Genomic DNA, 22,368 nt, shown 5'->3' on the forward strand with positions numbered 1-22,368 from the left:
ACCTTCTTTTCACAGTAGTCCAGTCTCTCAGCTCAGGCAGGCTGTGAAGATGAGAGGGACCATGTTGTACCATCTGCTTCCACCTCCCAGGAGCTCTCAGTTCAGCACCATGGACAGAGATATCCAGGCCCAAGGCCACTCTATAATGGCATACAATTAGTTTCCAAAGTCAAGCTCACAAACTGGATTCTGGAATACTGAACTACGTCATGCACCACAGAAAGGCTGCACGGGTGTCTAGAGTTGATGTCAATAATAATCACTGAGAAACAAGTCAGAGACTGGGACAGGCATGTTCACTGGCCTGATCTGGGCTGAGGTAAATGCAACCTTTAGGCAGAACATCTATTCATTCTTCACCAGGTAAAGCCTGGAATTAATTAATGATAAGTAATACTTATCCTGGCATCCAAGTGCTGAACTTTCTCCAATTAACCAACTTTGTTTCCTCCTTTTATGTCCCAAAATATTGTAAAAGAAAACAACAAAAACAACAACAACAAAACAAAACACCAAACTATCAATTGTGAAAATAGCAGCAACATCAACTAATGTCTATTGCATTTTTCCTTTCTCTCGGGGCTTGGGCTAGGCACCTAAATGCTCTGTCATCATTTTACCTTTTTAGTGGCAAGTATGTAATACTAGAGGCCTGTTGCACGAAGAGATTCATGCAATAGGCTTTCCCTTCCCTTGGCTGCTGGCACCAGTTTTCCTCTGGCACCTGGGACCCAGGCCTTCGCTCTGGCTGGGCTCCGGCCAGAGGTCCCCCTCCCCCCAGTTGTCAGGTTTTGCTGCTCTGCTGATCCCGGGGCCGTGAAGCCTCGCAGCTCCGCTTGGCACCGGGGCCGTGAGGCCTCTGGGCTCCGCTGATCCCAGGGGCATGAGGTCTTGTGGCTCCGCTGATCCTGGGGGCGTGAGGCCTCGCTACTCGGCATGCTTTGGGTATGTTTGGCTTCGCTCCACCGCTTGGAGCCTAGTTTGCAAATTAACCACCATCTTTGTTGGCGGTTAATTTGCATATTGCCCTGATTAGCCAATGGGAAGTGTAGCGAAGGTACGGTTAATTACCCTTTTTGTCTTTTATTAGATAGGACTAGAGGCCCAGTGCACCCCCTTCCCACCCTCATGATTGTGATTACCTGGAAGGAATGCTGCTCAGATGTTACCATCTAAGATATGGTCTTGAGAGGCCTCAGTATCAGTGTTCATTTGTTTGACCTTGCTCAGGTTCCTCTCTGCTCCTGGTTAATGATTTACACATGACACCTTGGTAACGGCTAAGGAACCCTCTCTCCCTGTTCTCTTTAAGAACAGGAGTAATCCTGAGCCTGGGGACAGTCCCATCATTCATGATTAGAGCAGCACCCAGGACATTGCTGGAGCTGACCGGAGCTTTGTTCAATGAGATGGCAGGTCCCCAGCTGACACTCTGCTGACAGCTGCTGTTTCCCTCCTCTCTCCCTCATGCCAGAAGGACATTTATGTAAGTGCCACTGGCTGGGTACTCAGTAAACCAGGATAAGAAAGGAAATGGCTGGACTCAGCAGGGCTGTGAAGTGCGTTTTCGACAATGAAGAAGCACAGCCCCAGAACTGCCACCATGAGCTCAAGTCACTCTCAGGAGATTACTGTCCTGGAGGGTTCTCCTCCCATCCCCGGCTCTTTGGTGCCCATGACTTTATTCCTGGGATGGAGACACCTGCCAGCCCTAATTCCTATCTCATAGAAAAGTTGTGAGAAGCAAATGAGAATGTGAATGGGTAGGCATTTTGTTAACTGCAAAATGTCATATAATCGCAAAGGACTGTCATTTCCACTCCTCTTCTACATCAGACCTGGGGACTGGCTCCCACTCCTAATCAGGCTGCCTTTCAGCCTCAAAGCCAAGTCTTTTTGCCGAGGAGGAAAGTTTCATTCAGGATATATTTCTGAATGACAGAGGCGCCTAAAAAGAATCCACCAATATTTATAATTCACATGAGGAAATGTGTCAAACATATTTAGCAAGCTCCCCATGAATCCCTTGTGCTTAGCAACCAAAACAGAAAAAGCAGCATATGGAATTTGTGGTTATTTGATACCAACTTAGTTAGAATGAACAAGTAAATTTGCACATTTTTCCAAATGTGAACCTGGTATAATTATTGCTTGCATGTAGTGGGGTAAATAATGTTCTTTCTACTTTAATTTGAATATTTCTATTTTTTTTCAGAATGGAAATTTTAATTCTGGCAAAGAGAACCATTGAATCTAGTATCTATGTACTATGATATTCCAACACACTTCTCTGTGCCCTGCCTTTTCCAATTCCATTTTGGAAAAGGTAGGGACTAGAGAACTTCAAGGTTCCCTCAACTTCAAGGTTATCTTCTCCCTACTGGGTGTCTTGTATCATGCATCATGGCAGTAACAATTTTCTCCAGAGAAGAACATGTGGCCATTAACTCTACCTCAGGCAGCAAACCCTTTGGGTGATTCTGAATGGGAGGCAGCCAGAAAATAAAAACACTTTTTCTGTCTAGCCGATGTGGCTCAGTGGTTGAGTGCAGGGCTATGAACCATGAGTCATGGTTCATTTTCTGGTCAGGGCACATGCATGGGTTGCCAGCTCAATCATCAGTGAGGGGCATGCAGGAGGCAGCCAATCAATGATTCTCATCATTGATGTTTCTAAATTCTTTCTCTCTCTCCCTCTCCCTTCCTCTATGAAATCTTTGCTGGGGAGGAGATTTCAGTTCAACATTGAGAAGAACTTTCAAGCAGTCAGAGCTACAAAAAGATAGAGTGAGTTCTGTCCAAAGGAACCAGTTCCTCACCATCCGGAAGTGGACCGCTACTAGGAAAAGATACAGTAGAGGGAACTCAAGCATCCAAGAAGAGGCTGGACTGGCTATACAGAATGCCTGTGCCAACCCCAGGAGTCTGCAAGTCTACAAGACAGCTGAAGGATTCATAAAAAGTAGGAGGTCCCCTCTGCAGTATTGTTTGAGTGAGAGTAGAAAAGCCTTACTTTGAAAATATCTTCTTTGACACCTGAAATTCCATCATCAGTAATTTATTCCTTTGGCTCAAACATCTTTCTTTTCCTAATATTTTTTTTAAAGAAGCAGTAATGCAAAAACTTGATCCTTTGGTGAAAAAGCTTTCAAAGAGCTCCCCTTCCTCCTGAGAAAGAAAAGATGGAAACCCCATAAGATCATGAACAGAAGGGGAGAGAAGGAGGGAGGAAGGGAAGGAGGGAGGAGGGAGGGCGGCAGGGAGGGAGGGAGGAAGAAAACAGCTGGTAATGCTACTTGAGAGAACTTCCATGTCACATGCTCATAATAGAAAGTTCTTCAGGGAGGGTGAAATCCACAGTCTTACAGTCTTACCTCATACGGAAGGTTTGGTGCAGCATCCCAGCTGAGTACCTCTTTATTTCTTAACTCTGATATCATGTAACCAAAGCAGGCACTTCCCCTCGGCTCTCCAGCTCTCACTTCACCCAACTCCCGCCTCAAACACAAAGTTTTGGAATTCTGGAATCATCAATGGAGATAGTAAATTCAACCAAGAGTCTTACCCTCTTTAATTCTCAGTGACTTGAATTCTTATCTCTGCCCTTTTACCTCCTTCTGCTCCCATTAGCCTATTATAAGATTCTGTGAAGACAAAATTAGCAAAAGGCTTTCTCACGAGATACACATGACTCTCCTTGTAGCAAACCACTCACCTTAGTTTTTCCACTGAGGTCTGTAAACTGGGTCTAAAATACCTTCCTCGAAAGAACCCTGATGCTTGTGTCAGTCAGGGCCTGGGCTAGAAATTGATGGAATGTTTTATCTGAGTGTTTGAGAAGAATTTCGTGATTAAACAATTGACAAAGGTCCAGCCACAGAAGACCAGATAGTGTTAAATACCATACTTACCTATAAAGGCAGTAAGTTAAAATTTTTGTAAAATTAAATATGTCATATTTAATTATTATAAATTGTATTTATGGAAAATTCGTAAGTTGAAATTAAATTAAATTTCTCCAATTTTTCTACTATGCAGAGATAGGTATATTCCTTGTAGAATTTTCTTTGTGTGTGTGTGTGTGTGTTCATAAGTTTTAGTTTTATATCCCACATATGTGTGAAATCATATGGTTCTTAGCTTTTTCTGTCTGACTTATTTCACTTAGCATAATGTCCTCAATGTCCATCCATGTTGTTGCAAATGGCACTATTTCATCCTTTCTCGGGGCTGAGTAGTATTCCATTGTGTATATGTACCACATCTTCTTTATCCAGTCCTCTATCACAGGGCACTTTGGCTGTTTCCATGTCTTGGCCACCATAAATAATGCTGCAATGAAACTTGTAGAATTTTCTACATGCAAATTTACATAACCAAAAATTAGTTTATACCACACTTAGTACTCTATAACCTCTCTAGGTCTCTGCTTCCTCTTCTTTAAAATGGGCCCAAAGGTTTCCATGGTTACCAAATGCGTTATTACACATAAAATTATTATTTTTCACTCAAGAATATATGAATTCATCATACTGTATGCCAGGCACTGTTCATAAAAGCTTCATACCCATTAATTCGATAAATGCATCCATTAGTGCTCAAGGAGTTCATGAATAAAATAAAATGACTGTAAGTTTCTCCTGATCCTCACCAAAAGCCAAGATCAGGGTCATGGACAATAAATAACAATAATATTTCAGATTTCTCTTTGGTTTTAGAATTTGTTCTATGTGCTTTGCACTGCCTCCAAAAAAATTGTCTGTTTAATTATGTTCTTGTCTGGCCAAGGTTTAAATGAGTTTTTCTCTGCCCAGAAAAGTCTCTGAAAAGAACAGATAGTTACATGAACTGTAAAGGGTTGAGTATTAGGAGAAGCAGCCTATTCTAGTAACTAGAGGCTTGGGTTTAGAACAGGCTTTGGTTTCAACCCTGACTCTGTGCAGTTTGAGATTGAAGAATAAGTGTCTCTAGACCTCATTTTCTCATCTGAAATATGGAGCTATTTTCTATTTTTTCTTACAAGGCTGCTGAGGGGGGAGCATTGGAGAATGTGAATGATAGCATCTTCTTGAACAATATAAAGGTCTACACAAATGGAAGCAGTTTAAATCTTGCAACAGAGCCAAATTCTAAGTAAATAAAAAGGGATTTCCAACTCCTCCATCTCCTTTACCTACTGAGTGTTTGAGAAGACTTTTGTGATTAAACAATTGACAAAGGTCAAGCCACAGAAGACCAGATAGTGTTAAATACCATACTTACCTATAAAGGCAGTAAGTTAAAATTCTTGTAAAATTAAATATATCATATTTAATTATTATAAATTGTATTTATGAAAAATTTAGAAGTTGAAATTAAATTAAATTTCTCCATTTTTTCTACTATGCAGAGATAGGTATATTCCTTGTAGAATTTTCTACATGCAAATGCACATAGCCAAAAATTAGTTTATAACACACTTAATACTCTATAACCTCTCTAGGCCTCTGCTTCCTCTTCTTTAAAATGGGCCCAAAGGTTGCCATGGTTACTAAATGCATTATTACACATAAAATTATTATTTTTCACTCAAGAATATATGAATTCATCATACTGTATGCCAGGCACTGTTCATAAGAGCTACATACCCATTAATTCGATAAATGCATCCATTAGTGCCCAAGGAGTTCATGAATAAAATAAAATGGCTGTAAGTTTCTCCTGATCCTCACCAAAAGCCAAGATCAGGGTCATGGACAATAAATAACAATAATATTTCAGATTTCTCTTTGGTTTTAGAATTTGTTCTATGTGCTTTGCACTGCCTCCAAAAAAAAATTGTCTGTTTAATTATGTTCTTGTCTGGCCAAGGTTTAAATGAGTTTTTCTCTGCCCAGAAAAGTCTCTGAAAAGAACAGATAGTTACATGAACTGTAAAGGGTTGAGTATTAGGAGAAGCAGCCTATTCTAGTAACTAGAGGCTTGGGTTTAGAACAGGCTTTGGTTTCAACCCTGACTCTGTGCAGTTTGAGATTGAAGAATAAGTGTCTCTAGACCTCATTTTCTCATCTGAAATATGGAGCTATTTTCTATTTTTTCTTACAAGGCTGCTGAGGGGGGAGCATTGGAGAATGTGAATGATAGCATCTTCTTGAACAATATAAAGGTCTACACAAATGGAAGCAGTTTAAATCTTGCAACAGAGCCAAATTCTAAGTAAATAAAAAGGGATTTCCAACTCCTCCATCTCCTTTACCTAACCACTCCCCCTTCAGCTAGGAGCTTAATGTCCTAGCTGACCAGTCTACCTTCTTAGGTGTCAATGCTTCCTACACATCACCTGCTCATTCCATAAAATTGACCCTGGTAGTCATGACATTGGCCTGAGTCAAATTGTGGAATGAGAAAAAGCTGATGTCCTTGCCCGATCCCTCTTTCTATATCCTTTTCTCCCTTTATTATCATGCAGAAAGGGCTCTGATGAACTCAACACATGCAAATGCACATAGCCAAAAATTAGTTTATAACACACTTAATACTCTATAACCTCTCTAGGCCTCTGCTTCCTCTTCTTTAAAATGGGCCCAAAGGTTGCCATGGTTACTAAATGCATTATTACACATAAAATTATTATTTTTCACTCAAGAATATATGAATTCATCATACTGTATGCCAGGCACTGTTCATAAGAGCTACATACCCATTAATTCGATAAATGCATCCATTAGTGCCCAAGGAGTTCATGAATAAAATAAAATGGCTGTAAGTTTCTCCTGATCCTCACCAAAAGCCAAGATCAGGGTCATGGACAATAAATAACAATAATATTTCAGATTTCTCTTTGGTTTTAGAATTTGTTCTATGTGCTTTGCACTGCCTCCAAAAAAATTGTCTGTTTAATTATGTTCTTGTCTGGCCAAGGTTTAAATGAGTTTTTCTCTGCCCAGAAAAGTCTCTGAAAAGAACAGATAGTTACATGAACTGTAAAGGGTTGAGTATTAGGAGAAGCAGCCTATTCTAGTAACTAGAGGCTTGGGTTTAGAACAGGCTTTGGTTTCAACCCTGACTCTGTGCAGTTTGAGATTGAAGAATAAGTGTCTCTAGACCTCATTTTCTCATCTGAAATATGGAGCTATTTTCTATTTTTTCTTACAAGGCTGCTGAGGGGGGAGCATTGGAGAATGTGAATGATAGCATCTTCTTGAACAATATAAAGGTCTACACAAATGGAAGCAGTTTAAATCTTGCAACAGAGCCAAATTCTAAGTAAATAAAAAGGGATTTCCAACTCCTCCATCTCCTTTACCTAACCACTCCCCCTTCAGCTAGGAGCTTAATGTCCTAGCTGACCAGTCTACCTTCTTAGGTGTCAATGCTTCCTACACATCACCTGCTCATTCCATAAAATTGACCCTGGTAGTCATGACATTGGCCTGAGTCAAATTGTGGAATGAGAAAAAGCTGATGTCCTTGCCCGATCCCTCTTTCTATATCCTTTTCTCCCTTTATTATCATGCAGAAAGGGCTCTGATGAACTCAACATGCCATAACAACATCCAATCACCTAGAGTTTCATTAATAGTAATAATTATTATTATAATAAATCAATAACATTTATTAAGCACTTAGTAGGTATCAGGCAATGTAAAGAGCTCTTGAGAAACATAATCAAATTTAAAACAACCCAATGAGACAGCTGTTCACAACCTGTGGGTCGCAACCACCGGAAAACACATATAGCATATCAAATATTTACATTACGATTCATAACAGTAGCAAAATTACAGTTATGAAGTAGCAACGAAAATAATTTTATGGTTGGGGGTCACCACAACATGAGGAACTGTATTAAAGGGTCGCGGCATTAGGAAGGTTGAGAACCACTGTATCTATCGGATAGATGGTTTTGTTATTTTCATTTTACAGATTCTGAAACTGAGGTTTAGCAAGGTTAAGCAACTGAGCAGATCACACAGCTATAAAGTGGGAAAGAGACAAGAAGCTAATTCAGTGTCTGACCCACACTTGAGGCTCAGTAAATATTAGTAGAATGAATACATAAAAATTAATCTGAGATGAGCCTGGGACATTACCATATTACTAGAGGCCCAGTGCATAAATTCGTGCACTGGTGGGGGTCCCTCAGGATGGCCTGCGGAGATTGGGCTGAAACCCGCAGTCCAATGTCACCAGCTCCTACCTGCTGCTCCCGCTCATCCCGGCCCCACTGTGCCTGCCACGGTCTCGCGCCCAATCAGTCCCAATCGGGAGAGGCTCTTGCTGGCCGCAGCAGTGCTCACCAGCCATGAGCCTTGCGTCTGGCGCCCTCCCAAGGGGAGTGGCCTGCGGGATCGGGCTGAAGCCATCTCTCCGACATCCCCTGAGGGGTCTCAGATTGTGAGAGGGCACAGGCCAGGCCAAGGGACCCTACCTGTGCATGATCAGGGCTGGAGAGGGACCATGGGAGGGCTCTAGGGTGTGTCCGGTCCATCTCACTCAGTCCAGATTGGCCGGACCCCAGCAGCAAGCAGAGATTGGGCTGAAACCCACAGTCCAATGACACCTGCAGCTCCTACCTGCTGCTCTCGCTCATCCTGGCCCCACTGCACCAGCTGTGGGCTCGCGCCCAATCAGTCCCAATTGGGAGAGGCTCTTGCTGGCTGCAGCAATGCTCACCAGCCATGAGCCCTGCGCCTGGTGCCCTCCCAAGGGGAGTGGCCTGCGGGATAGGGCTAAAACCATCTCTCCGACATCCCCTGAGGGGTCCCAGATTGCGAGAGGGCACAGGCCAGGCCAAGGGACCCTCCCTGTGCATGATCAGGGCTGGAGAGGGACCATGGGAGGGCTCTAGGGTGTGTCCGGTCCATCTCACTCAGTCCAGATTGGCCGGACCCCAGCAGCAAGCTAACCTACCGGTCAGAGTGTCTGCCCCCTGGTGGTCAGAGCACATCATAGTGACTGGTCAACCAGTCGACTGTCTGCCCCCTGGTGGTCAGTGCACGTCATAGTCAGCGGTTGAGCGGCCTTAGCATATCATTAGCATATTACACTTAGATTGGCTGAACAGTCGACAGGTCACCGGATGACGGGACACTTAGCATATTAGGCTTTTATTGTATAGGATGGGTGACTATTATTTTTACAGGGTAATTTGAGTCTAAAGCATGTGCTTATAAGTACTCTCCAGCTACCTGTCATTCTTCTGTTTTCCTCATTTAGTGCCTTTGACCCCAGAGAGCCCCCAAGTACATGCTAATATGAAATCTACCCCCACAGAGTAAGGAGATAAGTGAAGCTAGAGTTTGCCTGCCAGTTTTCTTAAAACAGTTCTTTTTCTACCCACCACTCACTCACCTCCCTTCTTTCCTTATTCCTTAAAAAAGAAATCATTATGTCATTGCATTTTCTCACCTAGGAAAGTCTTTTTAAGTATCAGCCACCCTCATTTCAACACCTTGGGACCCTAGGAGCACCAGAGAGAGGTGTGGTAAGGAGAGCAAATATATCAAAGTGAGGAATAAATGCCCGCTGAGTTTATTAGCACCCAGGCTTAGAGAAAGAAAGGGCTATTTTTATCAAATGCACCTTTATTTAAATAGAATTCAAAGTAACTTGATAGAAACGGTGTTCCTTTGGACATTTTTGTTCCTTCTAATAAGGACTGGTTATCTTATGTGCCCTTTCTAGCCTGGTTTTTATCCCCAATAAATATCATGAAAGTTTTTCCATTGATTCCCATATGAACTCTTCATCTCAGCCACTGGCCTTTGGGTTGTAGCCCAGGCGTAGGCCTAACAGGAGGTATGTGGCTGAGGTGGAGTGCCTCCTCTGTGACCAGGACTTAGGGCTTTATGTCTTCCCTGTGATTCACCAGATGGGTTCCAATCATATAATTCCTCTAGCCAAGGCTGGTTCATGAGCCGGTGCATGAGCTGGCCTTCAGAATTTAAATACATCCGTCATTTTCTCGCTCACAATTTTGCCATGATTTGATGGATACTCCACATGCTTCCCTGACCTAGTGCATCATGCTCATCCACAACCTTTGGACCAAGATTTTGTCTCAGACTCAGAAGTCTCTGTGCTGACATCTTGTTGTATTTAGAGAGTTAGCTCCTCTCTCTCTCTCTCTCTCTCTCTCTCTCTCTCTCTCTCACACACACACACACACACACACACTCACATACTTAACTGATTGTTTTCAATAAAAGACAAAAAAGCCCTTCTCCTGTCACCCTTTAGCTATCTAAAAGAAGTCCTACACAGGTATACACACCAAAGGACAGGCACAGTTAACACTGATTCTCTGAGTGACAAAATTCTTTGGTTGTGCTTTTCTCTGCCCTGAATATGTATTACTTTTGTAATTACGAAAAATAAATGCTGGTGTTTTGTTCTTTTTAAAGAATAAGTTCTGCTTTTTATTTCCTCTCTCATTTCTATAATCACAGAAACCAGCTAAGCAAGGAGCCCATGTCAGACCCGGCAGCCTCTCCCTCAGCCTCCACTTGGTCTGCTGTCCAGGTGAAAGCACTCTGTTCTAATTGCACTGAACAAATCACAGTTCCCAAGAGGACAAGACCAACATCCTTCCCTGAGAACGGACTTGACATGTTTCCTTCCAACCTCTTTAGAATTATAGGAAACCGCTTTTTGAGAACATATTCATTTTCCTCCTAACATTTCTGGAGATCTCACTTGATAAGCTAAAGCTTAACATTTGACCAGTCAAGAGGCCATGTAGAGTAGAAAGTGCACCAGACTATCCATCAGAGAACTGGGTTTTGTCCCACCTGTGTTACAAAGTAACTGTGGCCAGGCTGTTGTGGTTTAGTGGTTGAGCATCAACCCAGGAACCAGGAGGTCATGGGTTTGATTCCTGGTCAGAGCACATGCCCATGTTGTGGGCTTGATCTGCAGTGCAGGAGGCAGCCAATTAATGATTCTCTCTCATCATTGATGTTTCTATCTCTTTCTCCTCTCCCCTCCTCTCTGAAATCAATTATATTATTATTATTATTATTATTATTATTATTTTCTTTTTTAAAAGCAACTGTGGTTTTGGATGCACCACCAAACTGAGACTCTGAAATTCTGGTCCCCTAAGAAAAAGCAAGTACCACCATTCTGTACTCTGTCCACCTCATAGACAGAGGTTGCAAAGACCAAATAAGATAATACATGGGGAAGAGGTGAGAAAAGGGAATATTTTCAGGTGTTTACTACCATAATCATATGATTGTTAATGATCATTATTATTCTTATTGCAGCTCTTATAACAGAGCTGAACATGTGTAAGTACTGTATTATCTATCTATCTATATATCTTATATATCTATCTATATCGTAGATATAGATATATAAGATATATAGATATATAGATAGATAGATAGATGATTATGTCCCAAAAATGTATACATACACTTTGAATAATTATAAAGATAGTGTTTATTAAAATACATTTTATTTTCAAAATTGAGCTATCAGATGTGAAAGTGTGTATACATTTTTGGGACACACTGTATGTGCTAAAATAATAAATGAATTTTCTGAGCACCTTTTAGGCAAAGCATAGTGGTGGGGGAAAAATGGGACATGGAGGGAAGCTTCTAAACAGCACTGGAAACACTGACCAATGAACATAGAGCATAGGACATCCAGGGGCTCCTGGAAGAGAGAAAAAGAAGCCTGTAGAGAACCTTCAGTCAGGATAGGTGGGAGTCAGAGGTCTTCTTCATGGCCTAGGAGATCTGAGTTCCATCTGGAATCCACTGTACTAGCCAGGGGTTCTGCATGAAGCAACCAAGAACATGGTTTCTCAGGGTGATGGGTGTGGAGATGCTCACGGTGCTTCCAGAGATAGACACACACCCACATGCACACACAAAACTTAGGGTCAAGGTCATGGTGCCCTTGAGTTAATCCTCTGACCTGGACTATTCCAGGAATATGGTGCCTCGAAGCTGGACAGGCCCTGTGTTTAATCAAGATAAGATCTTCTCCAACACTGTGCCAACTCATGATTCTCACAACTGGTGCTTGGAGAGATCTGGACTAGAAATCAGAGGACCTGTAACTTTGCCAGTCACTGCTAATAACCTTTGTCCAGCCCAGCCCACCTGTTCTTGATAACTTGAGAAACCACTTTCTCTATCCCACCTAGTCTTAACTTCCATCTATCCTGGAGCTCTTTATTCAAGTTTACTCTCTGGATCTAAGTTATATCTACAAAAAAATGAAGGAGTGAATGGGATGACCTTTCCTGTCCACCTCAAAGTCCTGTGATTCTACATTTTTATTTATTTATTCAATCAGTAACCATTTGTGGCACCTTGCTCTGTGCCAGGAACTACAGTTTCAAAGATGACTATGAAGCAGCAATACCTAAAAAACCAAGACACACAAGAAAAGAACTTTAGGTGGGGAGGAAGAAGAGGAAAAATGTTCCAATGAAGGATGTACTGAGACTGAGATAGCAGACTAATGCACCAGGTTTCCTGATACCTCATCTCGCAGAGCTTCTTGGAGGTAGTTTCATGAAGTGTTAAAACTTGGCATCAACATCACACTCCATGGGCTGGAATCTAGACACAGCTATGGACTAGCAGCTGCATGACCTAGGCAAGTTGATTTAACATCTGCACATTTTGGTTTTGTCTACGAAATAGATATAAACATTCTTAGCACTTTCTTTCCAGGGCTGTTGTGAGGGTTATAGAAGAAACATTAACACACATTTCCTATCATTCATATCAATAATTCAAATCTTTAGACCATTTAGATTTCATATAAAATGACTTCAGGAATTTTCCTTTTATTATCTTTGGGAAAACAAAAATATGGATGGAAGAAAATAGAAAATTAGGCAAAAAGGAAAAATTTCTTTGGAGAAGTCAATCATTTGTAAAAAAGCATAGCCCCTTCCGGGACACAAGTACAACAGATAAAGTTCCCCAGATCAAACATCTCAGAAATACCAAAATTCACCAAGTCACTATTTAGGTGCCCATATGTTCTTACTGGCCAGAGTTGCCCACAAATGCAGACATTTCAGTGCACACAGCAGCAATTTTCAAAAATATTTCCCTTTTAGGAGCGGGAGATGCAACAAAGCTTAATCGGTTCTAAGTGATTCTGAAATATTGTATCAATTTACAGCAGAAAGGTCATCGTGGTGAATAAACATGAGGATTCTGCTCAGTGTCTGGGATTTAGCAGACTAACTCCCACTCATGTTAATGGGGCCATGCTGCCAAATCCCCAACCATCACTCTGGATATTTGCTCCAATCCCATGCTGTTGAGATTGAAACGTGTTTTCCAAATAAGGCTGATCCTGAGATGGAATCTCTGCATGGTTAGTGTGGCTGATGCCGGCTGCTCGAAAGAGCAGCCTTAAGGAACTTTGTTGAAAAGTGTGTCTTCATATTGTCTACCCAACTCAGGGCCTCTCCCTTTGCCTGGTGCGCAATGTGGTCTGCTCACTTTACAAACTCACCTTCCTCTCCTTCTCTCTGTGAACTCCATGCAAAACAAAGTCCCCAGTTCTCCACATATACCCCAGGCTTCTCTGCTAGAGGTGAATGTTTCTGCTGGTCCCTACCTCCATCTCAATGCTACCTTGTTGGTGAAGTTTTTCTATACTGTTCTATCACCCTCAACACACACATACTCTGGATGTGATATCGCCTTCCTTTGCTCTTAGAACATTTTGAGCCTTGAATACGGTACAGTTCACATCCTGCCTTAGGAAGCTGTGTTATTCCCTCAGGTGAGTAGGGAGGGCATCATACTGGTCTTTGGATTTCCTTTAACATGCAGCCCAGGCCCTTGAACATTATCAGTGCTCAAGAAAGCACTGAATTGAATTGAATGACTCTCTATTGCTTAATGTTTTTGGAGACTTTCAAGGAAGGGGTTGGAATGGGAGAGTTAGGATGTAATTATAGGTGATAGATCCTTTGTTAAGTTAAATGCACATGTTTTAGAGAGCATCGCTAGTCTTTGGGCTGAGAAAAAAATGACTGGTCCATTTATCAGAACTCTGCCACTGCCGTTGGAGACTTAGAATACTGGCCTGGCTGAACTATGGACCTGATTCACAACAGCAAGTCAGGCATTGACACTCAGCACGGGCATCCCTCAGAAGCCTCTAGACCAGTGGTCAGCAAACTTCAGCCCCTTGAGTGTGGCTCTTCCACAAAATACCACGTGCGGGCGCACACGTACAGTGTGATTGAAACTTCATGGCCACACTTGAGGGGCCAAAGAGCGGTGGTTCTCAACCTTGGCTGCACATTAGAATCACCTGGGAATCTTTTTAAAATCCTGATTTTTTCTGGGCCTCCTCCGGAAATTCTGTTTTTTTGTTACTACTGTTGTGGCCCCACCCCATAACAAAGAAACAGAATTTCTGGAGGAGGAGGCCCAGAAATCAGGATTTTAAAAAGATTCCCAGGTGATTTTAATGTTCAGCCAAGGTTGAGAACCACTGCTCTAGACTAATGCCTACAAGCCCTCAAGACCCAAAGCTGACAATAGTACATTTTAACCACAACCACTCATTTAGGTTTGGTTCAACCAGGTGTGTTTAGCTAATATTCATGCTATCTTGTGTGTAACAATCTCTACATGAACAAAACCTTTGGATAGTCACAGAACTGGCTTGTCATGCCTGACTGAATATCAGAGCCCTGACCCAGATGAGATTGACAATTTACCTTTCACCTGCTCTTATTTTAATAGCTTTCCTGGAACCTGCAGGAGTTCTGGAGCTTCAAAGCAAAGGATCGTCTCTGCTCACCGTTTCTCCTTTCCTACTCACTCACCAAACCTAGTGGATGCTTCTGAGGTTTTTATCTACCTTTTATCTATCAGTGGTTTTCAACCTTCTGGCCCTTTAAATACAGTTCCTCATGTTGTGACCCAACCATAAAAGTATTTTCGTTGCTACTTCATAACTGTAATGTTGCTACTGTTATGAATCATAATGTAAATATCTGATATGCAGGATGGTCTTAGGCGACCCCTGAGAAAGGATCGTTCGACCACCAAAGGGGCCACGACCCACAGGCTGAGAACCGCTGATTCTAGCTGAATACTTACTAAAATTGAGTACTAATAACAGACCCTATTTCTTGAGATTCTATTTCCGTCAATTTTATGGCATCACTCTGCAACTTTCTTTTGCTAGCCAGCTCTTTTCAACTTCCATGATGGGCTCCTCCTCTGGGCACTTCAGCTTCTACCTTGGCCAGGCCCTCTCATTGCCATGGCCGCTGCTTCCACTTCTAAAGTCCCAAGGATCTCTGTTCTCATCACTAATTTCGCATGCGATGTAAACAGGCAGCTTTTTTTTGTGTGACAGTTTCAGACTTCCCTTTTTTTACTCTTTTTCAAATTTCTCCTCCAAACATCTGATTCTCAGAATTTCATGCCAGTGTCTTCACATCAGTTGTTCTCAACCACGACTACACAGTCAAATCCCTGAGGAATGGAAAATTAAAAAATATTGATACCAAAGAACTTATATGCACATGTGCATAATCCATTCACACAGACAATAGTACGGTGAAGGCCTGGGGTGGGGCTGGAGTGGTGTGGAGGGGGTCAATGGGGGAAAAAGAGGATATATGCAATACCTTCAGCAATAAAGATTAAACACACACACACACACACACACACACACACACACACACACACACACATATTGATGCCTAGACTACAGCCTCAGAGATTCTAATTTAGATATTCCAGAGTGGGCCAAAGGCATTAATATTTTTTAAATACACTACTATTATCCCATTATTACTGACATAATTTTTTACCTTTTTGTCTGAGAAGTAACTTTGAAAACACTTCTCAAGAGCTGAGACTTGGGTATTATAATTATCTCTGGGGTCCCAGGGCCTGGGACATGGGCTCAATGGCTGTTTATTGTCTTAAGTACACAACTTGGTTTGTTCAAGACAGATTCAACTTATACCCATTGTTCTGGTGTTGCATTCAGTTAACGATCCTGCCCCTTTCTTTCATTATCTAAGGTAGCCATTTTGTACACTAAATTATATAGCCTTCCCTAACCATAAGCGCACCTAAAGATTTGAAAATACTTAGTATTTGTATTTTTGCAGAGGCACTAAGCCAGTCTGGAGGAGTGGACAGCCAAACTGATTTTAAGGGTGAAGAAGAACATACCCAGCAAAAGGAGGTGATGGGACAGATATTCTCCACAGAAGAAATAGCATTAAAAAAAAGCAGAGGTGCAAGAGTAATCATGTTCTTTCTGATCCCTCCTAACCTCCCACACCCTCCATTCTAAGTCCAGTCCTTTTCCTCTGTCCCCAGAGCTAGAGAGTACAGCCGTTAGCTCTCATATTTTTGTTAACCCTTTAAATATCTGAAGACTTAAACATTACAAATTCGGTGCTTTTGGTGTTTCTTTTTCCAGGCTAAATAACTTCACTCTCTCCAGGCTATTCTTCAAATTTTTAGAATTGGCACCAACTATCTACACCAAAGTGTGCAGAGCGCGCGCGCACGCGCACACACACACACACACACACGAATGTATGCATACACACACGAATGCATGCATGCACACACAGGCCAGGGGCTGTAGTGCACCAAAAGGCTCTTAAATTTGAGAGAATATATCAAGGCTGTCCTCTCACAAAGTAAAGATTAAGGTCACATACGTCACATAGCTATGTGAAGCATCAAATCATCAGTGTATTTCCTTCATTAAATAGAAAGCAAAAGATCAGACTGATACACATCAGTCATTCTGAGGGATGACCCTATATGCCAAGAAGAAAGAGACCCACCCCACTAATATGGAATGTATTTCTACCAGGAAACACTATTGTTCTTGTCATCGTACATCACGGCACAAATACAACAGCCCTTGTTTTCCACACAGTTTCCTACTTCTTTCACACCCAAGCATATGCTAAGAGATCTCAAGCAACACTCTTCCTCCATCTCTGGGAGGTGTCTTAAAACATTTTTAGCTCACCAGACACAAAACAGAGGAGGATCTGTTTCTGTACTCAAGAATAATAATTTTCAACTGCCTATTTATACTGCAGATGAAAACCTATAGGTTGAAATATTTTCATTCTAAAATTGGCATCTGCCTTGCTATAGTTAAAGGGCGCAACAAGTGTGTTTGAAAAACAATCATCCAGGAAATTCCATAGTGCTTTTCAGTGTTCAGACCAAATGCTTACTAGAATTAGAAGGTGAGTAACATTAAAGAATTGAAAAAGAACATTAGCCCACTGAACTAATGGGACCACATGTAGACAGAAAATGCCAAAAATGAGAATGCATTGTGTGAGAATGAAATATCTTGTGACATATAAGCAAAGGCTCAGTCTCCTTTGGAAGAACCCCAAAATAAATGATTAGATATCTAGAATTGTGCTGTATAATAATGCAGCAGCAACTAACCACATATGGCTATTTAAACTAAATAAAATTAGAAATTGAGTTCTTCAATGGCACTAGTCACATTTTAAGAGCTCAATAGTCGCTGCCAGATAGAGCAGCAAAGATAGTTGAAAATTTCCATCATTATACACAGCTGCATTGAACAGTGCTGGTCTAGAGGGTTCTGCTTGACTGTTGGATCAGCATCATTTACACATAAGAACTTCAAGAGATGATGGAGAGCACTACATGTCTGCCATATGTGACAATTCATGGCAGGGAAGTATGGTGGAAAGGGAAAAAATTTTCACTCCTGGAATGAGCTACTGTGATATAGCATTGACATTTTATTATAAGAAATAGCCTCATGGAAAAAACACACAGAGAGAAATCTTGTGCTAAAATGGAAAGGAGTTAGTAAATGCTACTATTTGAATAACTCATCACACTCTTCTAAACATTCATAAAATGTACGAGGCTCTTCTCATTTGTGAGTGACTAATTGAACTTTATTGGTCATCCCTCAAATACTATTCATCCATCTCTCACTTCCTGCCCCCAGTGTTCTGCATTTTAAAATATGTAATAAAACATTTTGAACATATATTTAAATAAATAGAACCCCAATCAAAATAGAAAAATGCAGACTTCCCATTTTACCAAAAAAAGGCAAGAACTTTATTTTAAACAAATCCTCAGTTGTGTGTTACACTGCATCCATATCTAAATAAAAATGATAATGATAATGGAAAGGAAACAGGACTCATAAAAGTACATTATCCGAATATTACTCTTGGCCAATGCTTTAACTAAATATACAGTGGATATAAAAGGTATAGTATGGCACTTAAATAAATAAGAGCAAAGAAAGGGAAATATATTCACAGTCCAAAGCAATAGGTTTTTAAACCTTTGGTATATGTCTTAAGCATTCATAAACACATGTTAGCCGATAGTATTTAGTTCCAGTGATTTTGTGGAGATTTCAAAAATAACTGATAAAATAACAAATAGGGGTTGACATGGGCTGATTAAGGTCTCTGGTGTGAGCACACAGGTAAACTCAAACAGTGGCAAAATGAAGTGCAGCTGTGTTGCACAACAAAACTATATTAGAAAATAAATGGAATACACCAGCTAGAAATTCTGTGGCTCGAGTAGACACCTTTGATATTAACAAAAAAATATTTTTAATGCTATCCAAAGTCCACATACTGGAAGGCAAAAGTATCCCAAAGCTCATAAACACATGCCTAACAGTGCAACAATCATCTCACAGAAGTGTTATAATTGCATATTGCAATTCCCTCCCTCCCACCCAAACCCTATCCCTAATAAAGAGCACCAGTGCAGTTTGAGCTAGAAAATTGGAAATATTGAGACATTCCTAAGGTTTTCATAATGACTAAGGGCCAGTCATATGGGACTCTAATGCAAGCCTTTGTCATGACCATTCTCCAAAAAAGCATCCCAAGTAATTCCCTCTAGCTTGCAGGTAAACCATATTAGGTCTACTGTAAGGCCAGATTTAAAAAAAAAAAAAAAAGCTGGCATGCTATCTTGGGTTGAGGAAGGGGCATGCTGATGAGAGAGATACATGAAGAATGTCTCAAGGATGTTTGTCTTGCAGCCTAGGATGAAGGGATGTGTTGAGATAAGTCACAAATTTTGTACCAATGAAGTATTTGACTTACACCATTCACCAGGATACAGAACTCAGCAGAGCTAAGTCCTAGTTGGTAGCTGTACAAGTCCACTGTTATCAAGATCAGACTAGGCCATAAAGTTAAAAGATACAAAAAAGGCCAGCTCATCCATCTCATCACTCTACCCAATTGTCTCTGTGGAACCAGTGGTGTGACGTACTGATTCTTTCTCTCCTCTCCCATTGATGCAACATCTTCTCCTAACCAGCCTTTTCCTGTATCTCAACAGTGAGAGTCAAATAACGGAGGGCAGATATTAGCCACTCTCAAACAGTCATCTGCCTCAGGGCTACATGTCATCCCCTGGGCCTTCCCCAAACCTGCCCCTTCACACGTAGGCAGAATCGCTGGACTGAGTCCTGCCAAAGTTGGGAACACTGACCCGGGGCAGGTCCTTGTTTCGGATCTCATAGACGGACTTTCTCTTGGCCTGGGCCCCTCGCACCGCCAGCTTGATCTTGCGCCATCCCAAGTGGTTGAGTTCAGCCAAGTTGAGCACAACACAGATGCCACTCACAGCAAACATGAACACTAGGAAGACGGTCTTCTCAGTAGGCCGGGACACATAACACTCCACCTCCTTGATGCAGGGGTAGCGGTCACACTCATACAACCCTGGGACGCTGAAGCCATAGAGAAAGTATTGGCCCACCAGAAACCCAATCTCCAGGGCATTTCGGAACACCACTTGGATAATGTAGAAGCGGGAGATGCCTTCCTGCCTTCGGAGCTTGGATCGCGCTGCAGTGCGCAGCCCTGACGGGTGTGGGGTCAGCTCCTTAACCTCTAAACAATCTGGCTCCGTCTCTTTGCTGGTGTTCTCTGTGTTTTGCAGCACCCCATTGACGATGGCATTTTGCATTTTCTTATCTTCTCGTTTTCCACCACCACTGCCCATACCCCCAGTTCCTCCAGGACCACCCATGGACTCAGGGGGGTCTCTGTCCAGGGCTAGGAAGACGGTAGAGTAGCGGCGTTCTCGCTGCTTGGCGGACTGGTGCACAGAATAGGTGATGAAGCAGAGACTGGGGGTACACACCATTATGATCTGGAAGACCCAGTAACGTATGTGGGAGATGGGGAAGGCGCGGTCGTAGCAGGCCTGGTTACAGCCAGGCTGCAGGGTGTTGCACACAAACATGGTCTGCTCGTCATCGTACACTGTCTCCCCCACAATGGCCACAATGAGGATCCGGAAGATCACCACCACAGTCAGCAGGATCCTGAGCAGGGGAGGGGGAGGGAGAGAGGTTCTCGTGGGCTGAGTCACTGATTTAGGAAACCCCTGCCCCTCCCTTCCCTGCGCTGTTGTTTATAGAGGACCTTTGCCTGAGGAGCTGTCCAGCCCTGCATGGTACTGAACTGGGGATCTTGGGAAGCCTGTGTCTCTTCCCTTTCTGCTGGGTGCTGGGAGCACTTCATATGACAGGGATGTCAGATATATAGTTCTCTGTCCATTGGGCATGGCACATCTGCCACAGATAGGTTTCATCTGTATATGTGGAATGTACAGAGGCACAACACACGCCTTCCCTCTGGATATGGCAAAGGCACACCGAATATCTGAACAGAATACATTTCAGTGTATATAAGTACTCCAACTGGATTGGATGTTTATCTTCCATATGAATATTGAACTTAATGCTTTACATAAACAGATAGCTATGAATATACATACATATATATATATATATATATATATATATATATATATATATATATATATATATATATATATATATATATATATATATATATATATATATATATATATATATATATATATATATATATATATATATATATATATATATATATATATATATATATATATATATATATATATATATATATATATATATATATATATATATATATATATATATATATATATATATATATATATACGTGGGCTGAGTCACTGATTTAGGAAACCCCTGCCCCTCCCTTCCCTGCCCCTCCCTTCCCTGCCCCTCCCTTCCCTGCGCTGTTGTTTTTAGAGGACCTTTGCCTGAGGAGCTGTCCAGCCCTGCATGGTACTGAACTGGGGATCTTGGGAAGCCTGTGTCTCTTCCCTTTCTGCTGGGTGCTGGGAGCACTTCATATGACAGGGATGTCAGATATATAGTTCTCTGTCCATTGGGCATGGCACATCTGCCACAGATAGGTTTCATCTGTATATGTGGAATGTACAGAGGCACAACACACGCCTTCCCTCTGGATATGGCAAAGGCACACCGAATATCTGAACAGAATACATTTCAGTGTATATAAGTACTCCAACTGGATTGGATGTTTATCTTCCATATGAATATTGAACTTAATGCTTTACATAAACAGATAGCTATGAATATACATACATATATATATATATATATATATATATATATACACAGTATATTACAAAATTGGGTGTGTAGGTTTCTGACACAGTTAAGTTTTAGCAGCCAAACCGGTTTAGCTTAATAAAAATTTGTTGGGGAAAGATACATCCGCTCTGAAGAGCAAATCCATCTTCCCATTTGCCCTCCTCTGTCCAAATACAATCCTGACTTCCTTGTAGATTCTATTTAGGGAACCGGATGGAGACTGGCTGGACTCCCAAGAGTGGGGGGACCATGGCTGAGCCAACAACTCCTTTTCCATTGGGAGAAGAGTGAACCCCCAGTGTTGCTTCATAGGGAGGGGATGGGGAGCTGAGTAGGAGCAGCTGAAGAAGGGGGGCATCGCTGGGCATCGGGTAATTTCTCAATGCGGGAACACAGACGCATGGGCTGAGGACGATGGGAAGGGTCAGGGGATGGGCTGGGGGCTGTTGGGGCTCAGTCTGGATGTGAGAAGGGACTCCCGGGGCCGCCCGACAGCCGGCTCGGCGCCCTTACCTCCCGATCATAGTGGAGTGCTGCTGCACCGCGGCTTCCAGCAGCCTCTCCAAGATGGTCCATTCCCCCATCGCTGTGCATCCGGAGGCAGCAGACAAAGAGTGGGCAGCACCGGGCACCTTCCTGCTCCTGGCCCCACCCCGGGCCGCACGTCCCCGCTGGGAGCGAATTGCCCCGCAATTAAAGAAGCAAACAATTAAAAAAAAAATCCACGAATCTCCTCTCCCGTTTATTGTACTTAAAATAGAAAAATGGGGAAAGAAATTCAAGCGCACCCCGGCTGATGGGGCAGCTGGCGCGGTCCAGAGAACCCGCACGACCTCCCGCGCCGTCCGGGGTTCAGGTTTTGAGCCCACCGTGCCCGGGCGA

At 42.2% G+C, this 22,368-nt stretch overlaps 1 protein-coding gene across 1 annotated transcript; it reads right to left on the bottom strand.

Moving 5' to 3' along the window:
* Window positions 1-18,748: 18,748 nt before the first annotated feature.
* GJD2 (gap junction protein, delta 2, 36kDa) lies at window positions 18,749-22,362 on the bottom strand. The gene is made up of 2 exons (XM_005885766.2): window positions 22,000-22,362; window positions 18,749-20,340 (listed from the first exon to the last, which is right to left on the bottom strand). Exons 1-2 carry the CDS (start codon window positions 22,068-22,070, stop codon window positions 19,446-19,448), a joined length of 966 nt encoding a protein of 321 aa, XP_005885828.1. The 5' UTR covers window positions 22,071-22,362; the 3' UTR covers window positions 18,749-19,445.
* Between the last annotated feature and the right edge of the window lie 6 nt (window positions 22,363-22,368).

The sequence above is a fragment of the Myotis brandtii genome, unplaced genomic scaffold (genome assembly GCF_000412655.1).
Source record: "Myotis brandtii unplaced genomic scaffold, ASM41265v1 scaffold927, whole genome shotgun sequence".
Taxonomy (NCBI): Eukaryota; Metazoa; Chordata; class Mammalia; order Chiroptera; family Vespertilionidae; genus Myotis; species Myotis brandtii.